The sequence below is a fragment of the Phocoena sinus genome, chromosome 16 (assembly GCF_008692025.1).
Source record: "Phocoena sinus isolate mPhoSin1 chromosome 16, mPhoSin1.pri, whole genome shotgun sequence".
Classification (NCBI taxonomy): domain Eukaryota; kingdom Metazoa; phylum Chordata; class Mammalia; order Artiodactyla; family Phocoenidae; genus Phocoena; species Phocoena sinus.
The window spans coordinates 10,695,525-10,704,029 of record NC_045778.1 but is presented as its reverse complement, the minus strand read 5'-3'; the positions used below and the strand labels follow the sequence as shown (position 1 = coordinate 10,704,029).

At 47.3% G+C, this 8,505-nt stretch overlaps 1 protein-coding gene across 1 annotated transcript in view; it reads left to right on the top strand.

The window, feature by feature from the left end:
* The window catches only part of LOC116741793 (zinc finger protein 33B-like), an 89,649-nt gene extending 86,152 nt beyond the window's left edge, over positions 1-3,497 (top strand). Inside the window, 1 exon segment of the mRNA XM_032608864.1 lies at positions 691-3,497. Within this exon segment, the coding sequence (XP_032464755.1) occupies positions 691-1,461 (771 nt within the window). The 3' untranslated portion in view covers positions 1,462-3,497.
* The last annotated feature ends 5,008 nt before the right edge of the window (positions 3,498-8,505 follow it).

Sequence of the window (8,505 nt, the reverse complement as noted above, 5' to 3'; positions counted from 1 at the left end):
GAGAATCCAGGACAACCAAAACAAATATTTGCCACAAGTTGCATTCAACAACAAAACATTGACTTCAGAGAAAGTTAATGCTTTAGGAAAATCATCTAATATGAGCACAAACTTTGTTTCTTCAAGAATAATACCTTATAAATATGACTTATATGGAACAAGTTTGAAAAATACTTCAGTATCAATTAGTAGTAATAGAAACTTTTCAAGAAAGAAGCCTGATGTGTTAAATATACATGAAAAATTATTTGTTATTAAGGAGGAAAAGTCTCATACTCAAGGGGATTCTTATGAAAATAATCAAAATGAGAAAGCCCTTGATTGTAATAATGGTATTATTCAACACCTAAACATCCAAACTTCAGAGAAGACGTTTAAATATAATAATGGTGGGAAAGCCTTAGAGAAAAAGACTGTGATAATCCCACATAGGCAAATTCATACAGGAGAGAAACTCTGTGAATATAACGGACATGAGGAAAGTTTCTGTGAGAAGTCCTCTCTTTTGAAATGTCATGGAATCTACATGGAAATGAAGCAACATGAAAGCAGTCAAATTGAAAATAATTGCAGCAGAATGTCACACTTCACTCAACTTCAGAAAAATCAGAGAGGAGAGAGGCTATTCAAATGTAATGAATGTGGGAAAACATTCAATCACAAGTCAAACCTCACAGTGCATCAGAGAACACATACGGGGAGAAGCGCTATGAATGTACTAAATGTGGGAAGTCCTTCCAACAGAAGTCAATGCACATGGTCCATCAAAGAGTTCACACAGGAGAGAAACCCTATGAATGTAATTTATGTGGGAAGACCTTCAGTCACAAATCAGCCCTCACAGACCATCAGAGAACACACACAGGAGAGAAACCCTACAAATGCAATGAATGTGGGAAGTCCTTTTACTGAAAATCATCCCTCACTCAACATGGGAGGACTCACACAGGGGAAAAACCCTATGAATATAATGAATGTGGGAAAACTTTCTGCCAGAAGTCAGCTCTCATTCAACATCAGAGAACTCACACAGGAGAGAAACCCTTTCAGTGTAATGAATGTGGTAAAACTTTCTGTCAGAAGTCAGCCATTGATATACATCAGAGAACTCACTCAGGAGAGAAACCCTTCCAGTGCAATGAATGTGGGAAATCTTTTCATATGAAGTCAACTCTTACTAAACATCAGAGAACTCACACAGGGGAAAAACCCTATGAATGTAATGCATGTGGGAAGAATTTCTGTCAGAAATCTACCCTCACTAATCATTTGAGAACTCACTTGGGGGAGAAACCTTATACATGTGGAGAATGTGGGAAAACTTTCTGCCAGAAATCAACCCTTACTAATTATCAGGGAATTCACATAGGGCAGAAGCCCCATGTGGCATAAACTGGCTATGTTTTTCCCAATACTCATTTCCTTTTTTGTGTGGGTACACAACTAGTTAAGATTTTCTAGCTTTCCCTTGATCCACATGAGGTTATGCAATCAAGCTCTGTATCAGAATGTGGGCATAAGTGATGTACATTATTTCCAAGCCCGTGAAAGACCTCATTTGGAATCCTTCCTACTTCCCACTCTTTCCCTGTCAAAGATCATCCTCAGGACAGCTTGGGAGTGAGGCATTAGAGATTACAGATTCACAAGTTGGAAAAAACCAGGGTCTCTGAATGACTCCCTGAGCAGAGCCCTCCCTTCTCTACCATGACCCTTAAGTCTTTTCAGGAACAAGAAATAAACTTGCATTGTGTTGAGCCATCACGTGTTCAGGTCTATTTGTTGTCATAGCTTATCTTAGCCATCCTGTATTTCATATAGCCTGTGAATCTAATGATGGAGTGAGAAACACTCTATGTCAGAGAATTCAGTAATAGAGAAACCCCTGTCAATATCCTGCATTTTAATAACCCTTCATCAGCAAGTCAAACATTTTGTAAATCAGATATTTACCATGAAAAACCCTAAGATGAAATGGCTGTAGGAAGATTTTCACAAAGACACAGATTTTACTGAACATCAGATAATTGAGAGTAGAATAAAACCTTATAATCTCAAAACACATTTCAAAATTTGTATATCAGAGAATATGTGACAGAAGAAAATTGTCAGCTTTAGAAATGTCAGGGAGGCTTCCCTGGTGGTGCAGTGGTTAAGAATCCGCCTGCCAATGCAGGGGATGCAGGTTCGAGCCCTGGTCTGGGAAGATCCCACATGCCGTGGAGCAACTAAGCCCGTGTACCACAACTACTGAGCCTGAGCTGTAGAGCCCGCAAGCCACAACTACCGAGCCCATGTGCCACAACTACTGAAGCCTGCGCGCCTAGAGCCTGTGCTCCGCAACTAGAGAAGCCACGACAATGAGAAGCCCGTGCACCGCAACGAAGAGTAGCCCCCGCTCACCGCAACTAGAGAAAGCCCGCGCACAGCAACGAAGACCCAACGTAGCCAAAAATAAATAAATTCATTAAAAAAATGTTGGGGGAATCTTCATCTGGAAATAATCTAATTCTAGAAGCAAGGTTTTGGATGCAGTACCAAATATCTTATTAGAAATATAACACAGTATGTTTACTTAGTCATGCTCACCATGGAATATGTAGCTTTAAAAAAGGCACAAATGAGTTGAAGCATCAGAATAGCAGCTTTCAATGTGTATGTAAATAGCCTCTGAGCTATGTCAGGCTGATACGCATAAGTATGCTCTTTAACACTTATTTCATGTATGTTTGATTTTTGTTTTAGACCCCAAAATAATCGTAGTGAAATGATGACGCTTACCTAAATAACTTTATTTATATCAGGGTTTCTTACACTAAATACTATTGTTGTTTCATCATATATTTACACAACATATACTTTAGAAGACACATTGAATGCATAAAATGCCACATATCCTGTGTTCTCTACTCTTTGGTGACATATATAAATGGGTATAAACATTGTTACCAAACTGTCCTTTCAGTAAATGACCCAAACAATGTTTAATAGAATCAAGGTTTACTTAAAGTATGCAACGAACAAGTACACAATTGTTTATAACACACATCTGAGTCAATGTTCAAAAGTAGCCTTGAACATTAGTACTTATACTTTACAGATTAAAAACAGCACTTGTTGAAGAAGTTACCCTCATTTTATATTTTTTATATGTCTAAGTGATATGCTTATATAAATTTAGGTGTGAAGCCCAGATTTTATGTGAGCTAAGAACTATCTGTGTTTGTATTTAGTGTGGTAGAATGCCACAGTTTTCTTCCTTGAATTATGTGACATGGCATTGTTTTCTCAGACAAGCTGTTCTATTTCTGCCACTTATCATTTGTGTGACCTATGTAGTGATTTAATCTCTCTGTGCCTCAGTTTCCTCATTTGCAAAATGGAGATACTATTATCTACTTCACAGATACTGAATAGTTTGACTTGGAGTGTTCTGTTATAACCAAAGGCATTTATGTTCAGAACTTGAACTTTAGAAATAAAATTGTCTATCATTCCATTGTTTGAAAGGAATTTCTATTTGTTGATGCAAGAAGATTCTTTTTAGAACTTTCCATTTTGTCAGGTGTCTTCTCTTTAAAACATATGAAACAAATATGTTTTAAGTTAAATTGAATGATCAACTGACCCCCTTCTGTTACTGCTTGATTAAATATGGTGCAAAGTAAAGACCCAACTTTGGTTTTTTCCAGATGAATAGCCAGTTGATCTCTCACCGTTTGATTTATTCACCCTATTTCACTGATTTGAAACCCGTTTTTAAATTGTATGCAGGACTTCCCTGGTGGCGCAGTGGTTGAGAGTCTGCCTGCCAATGCAGGGGACATGGGTTCGAGCCCTGGCCTGGGAGGATCCCACATGCCGCGGAGCAACTAAGCCCGTGCACCACAACGACTGAGCCTGCGCGTCTGGAGCCTGTGCTCCGCAACAAGAGAGGCCGTGATAGTGAGAGGCCCGCGCACCGCAATGAGGAGTGGCCCCCTCTCGCCGCGACTGGAGAAAGCCCTCGAACAGAAACGAAGACCCACCACAACCAAAAATAAATATAAAAATAAATAAATAAATAAAAATGTTTAAAAAAATGTATGCAGAATTACCCTTTGAAGTGGCTATTGTATTTTTAGGCTCTGCATTCCTGTCCACATTATTCTGTTGGTGCATAACCTAGATGGGCCAATTATAGGACACTGCCTGCCTTGAAAGGAGTCCTTCAAGCTGAAATGAAAAGATGCTAATCAGCAACGTGAAAACATATGAAAATACACAGGACACTGGTAAAGGTGAAAATAAACTTAGAAAACTGTAACTCTGTATTAGGATTATCTGTTACCCCCTCAAATATATAGAAGTTAAAGGAAAGGAGTAGTACAAATAGCTACTGTAACTATATTCTGAGTGGATTTGGTGTGTGTGTGTATGTATGCCATATTTGAATAAAACATGCAGTGTGGAAATGTGCAGCATTTTATGTGAGTATGTAGGCATATATTATCTGACAGGACACGTGAAGTCCTTAATCAGGTAAGACATTATTAATAAGGAGATGATTTTATGAGAGAATATTTATAAATTTGAGCATGTGATTTTTCCCCATCTAGTGACTACGGGTGCCTGACTCCTAATGAAGTCACTGGGAAAACTGCTTATCCGGGGATTTCCAGCGAGGCTGAGGATCTTTTTACTCCAGCTGACTAAAAAATCCTCTTGATCCTGGTGAAGTTGACTCAGTTTATACTGAGGTTGGGCCTGGGTAAAAGGTGTCAGCCACCCTCAGTACTGAGGAGAGGTATTTAAGGACAGGAACATGAAGGCAGAAGCAAATAAGATTGTCAAGTCTGTCTGGTGACAGCAGCCCATCATTTTCAGTCTGACCCTGGGCCACTATGTGTCCAGCCAGAGTAGCCAAGCCTGCCAGGATGGGTCCCTGCTGAAGGCGGCTGTCTTGCTGCACCCAGCACTGTGGTTACGGGTGTGGACGGTGGAGCCAGTGTCTGAGTCTGTTATCCCAACTCCAGCTCCTGCTACCTGTATGGCCTTGTGTCACTGTGTCCTGATCTAGGCCAAGGATTGGACACCTCTCATTGGGACTGCTTTGGAAATTAGAAACCATAAGATCTTAGGAAGTTTTTGCACATCCCTCCCTATGTGGGGGCAGTTTTCTTCTGGCCTCCCACAGTGCTCATTGTTGTGTACGCACGCGCGCACGTACAGAGGGCTGTGTGCTTATTGTTGTGTACGCACAGACACGCAGGCCTGCAGAGTGATGTTAAATAAGGAACTATGGGGTGGGATCAGAAGAGGACATGCCTGAGGACATCCCTAGAAATACATGCTAGAATCATCCCCACTGGGCAGGTGGGGGGGAGAGAGACAGGCCTTGAGAGACCCAAGTGTTACCGAAACGCAAGTCCATGTGCCCAACGCACAGTGAGGCCAAACGGAGTTAGGAACAGAGAAATGTTTATTGCAGGGCCATGCAAGGAGACGGGTGGCTCATGCCTTAAAAAAAAAAACGCCAAACTCCCTGAAAGTTTCAGTAAAGCTCTTTTACAGGAAAGGTGAGGAAGGAGCGTGGTTAGTTGTTGCAGACTTCTTGGTGTCAGATCCTTTGTTCCTGAGGTCAGGTCATAAGTCACGATGTTCCTTTAAACCTCCACCAAAACAAATGTTACTCTGTTCTACAAGAAAGGGGAAGGTCGCAAGGCACAGCTTTCACCCTTCGAGGTTCAGGCCTGGCTGAGAGAAGGGGGTCCCTGCGCGGGGAGCGGGGGGCAGGTTACCCTGCCCCAGACCGTTCGTCCAGCACCCAGTCTGGGTCCTCCCGCCAGTGCCCAGGCCTGGCTGAAGAGGCAGATCTCAGATGGTGGCTCCCTCAGGGCCGGGTCCCCAGACCCTGCCCAGCTGTCATCGCTGAGGGAGCCAGGCACCCAGCACCCAGCTGGCCCTCAGGGTCCTCAGGCTGCCCAAATGGTGGGGGCCAGGTCCCCCAGACTGTGTCCCATGCAGCCTGCCGCTGCCTATAGGTCGCAGAGGCAGGGATGGGGGAGAGGTTGGTTCACCGCCGCCTCAGGGCCTGGGCCCGGCCAGTGGGCGTCGTGGCGAGGGCTCTGGAGCCCTGCAGGACACACCCCCAGCCTGTTCCCTGGGCCCCCAGCTCACCCGCCAGCCCGAGGCCGGGGAGCGGGAGGGCCCCAGGGAGAAAGAAGGCCGGGATCTGCCTCTTACCTCACTCTCCACCTGACGACCACCACTCCCCGCGAACACTGGCTCAGTGCCCCCCTAAGGGTCGCTCATTGACAGTTGCTCACTTGGGGGCGGGGCCCACTGTAGCGCGGACCAATGGCTGAGCAGGACCTCTAACCCGGCTCTAACCGTCCCGCATTAATGGTCTCCCGGTAACTGTTGCCTGGTAACAGCGTGGGGGAGGTGGGTAAAGCTCGCGGCAATGGCCTAGGGATGCACGCTGCAGCACGCTATTACACTAGGAATTATCCAGGATGGAGAACAGGTAAAATGGGGAATTGAGTCTGGAACCCAGGTCTGCCTCCTCAAAGCTGCGCACAGACCCTCCCTCCCCGGGAGCGGCGGAGAGGGCTGTGAGGTGTCACTGTGTGAGATATGGGGTTGCGTGGAGAAGGGGTGAGCCGTCGGCAGCCCAGAGGGCTGCGTGTAGCGGTGTTGTCTGAGGAGGAGATTCAAGTAAGGGGCCCCCAGGAAGTGAAGTCACCTCCTTGGCAGCAGACCCCAACAGAACTCTGAGCCCCGGGAGCCAGGCACACACGTTCTAGCGACAGCCCCACAGCCGGCTCACTTGGCTGGAGACGCTTCACAGAGACGGATGTTCTCCTGCTGTGTCCTGACTTCCCAGGGCTTCTGCTTCAGGAAACCCCTGAGTGGGAGGTTTCTCAGGTGCGTTAGGCAGTTCAATACTTAACCTGGATGACTCTGGTCCTTTACCAAGAGGTCCCTAAGGGAACACGAGGTGGCCGAGAGCAGGCCAGTCCTGGTCCGGCCGCGTCTGGGAGCCCTCCCTGGGCAGCCTCACGTCCCCGCATCTCCATGTCGGGGGAAGGGGGACTTGAGGGGAGGTTTCCCCTCTGGGCAGGAACGGGTGGATGGGAACTTGGTCAGCTGGTGGTCCCGTCATGATCACACTCAAGCACAAGGGTGAGAGAGGATTCCTGAGGTGCCTCTTATCTGTGCCAACGTGGATCCAAGGCCGTCAGGTTGTCATCATTTTTCCCTCCTTGGAGGAGGTCTGTGCAGAGTGGTGTGCGTGTGTCTGCAGTGGAGATGGCTGGTGGGTCTGAGGGGCAGCGCAGGCGGCAGGCAGGGCTCTGAGGCTTCCTGCCTGGCTGCCGGGCACTGTGTTCACAGGGCTCCACACAGGAGATCGCACAGGAGCCGGTCCATGGCGCCCCCTGCTCCATCTCCCTGCAGGAGGGGCAGGAGCCCCACACCAGCAACAGAGCCCAGGGCAGGCTCAGGGTGAGTGCCAGTGAGGAGGAGACTGCACACCCAGGAAGCCCCAGAGCCGCCCTGCCCCTCCCTTGGGTCCCTCCTGGCGTCCTGCTCCCAAAGGAATCTGGGCCCCCATCTCCTCTCCCGCCCGCCCTCATGGCCCAGGCCCTGCCCGGTCCAGATGCAAAGTCACTATCCACATATATGTGGGAATCTCAGAAAGAGACTTTCATAGGATTCACTTCATTGTCTTTTAAATTTATTTATTTTTGGCTGCGGTGGGTCTTCATAGCTGCGTGCGGGCTTTCTCTAGTTGCAGAGAGCAGGGACTACTCTTCGTTGCAGTGCTCGCGGGTTCTAGAGCGCAGGCTCAGTAGTTGTGGCACACGGGCTTAGTTGCTCCGCGGCATGTGGGATCTTCCCAGACCAGGGCTTGAACCCGTGTCCCCTGCATTGGCAGGCGGATTCTTAACCACTGTGCCACCAGGGAAGCCCCCACTTAATATTAAGTCAACTTTGTTTCTGCATTTTTCTAAAGATTTTCCTCTTTTAACTCCATCCTCATGTGCCCATGTTGGCCTGACTAACCTGATCCCTCCCGTCCCAGGGAGACTGTGTTCTCATCCCCAGAATGGGATGTTTTGATAACAGTCATGGGGATGATGCAGTTAATACAGGGGGAGCTGTCAATACTGTGCTACAAACTGCCCTGAGATAGTAACACATGTAACCAATGCCCACCGCCAATTCACTTGTGAAGCCAGAACCTTTATTCTGCTGAGGGCAGTCCTATCCCACCTCTTGCCACAAGTCCCTGAGGCTTGGGGATTCGGTCTCAGCTCCAGCCCCAGCCCTCCTGGTGTCCTTGACGCTGCCTCTGACTCATGTCCCTGCTCTGTTCCACCCCAGGGGGAAAACGTGTCCACAGGGGACAGGAATGAGACCCGCATGGTGTGGAGCGTCCAGGCAGGCAGGCTGGAGAAGCTGGTGGGAAACCTGGTGCCTGCCTTCCTGGGCGGGGCCCCCTCCGAACTCCCCACATTC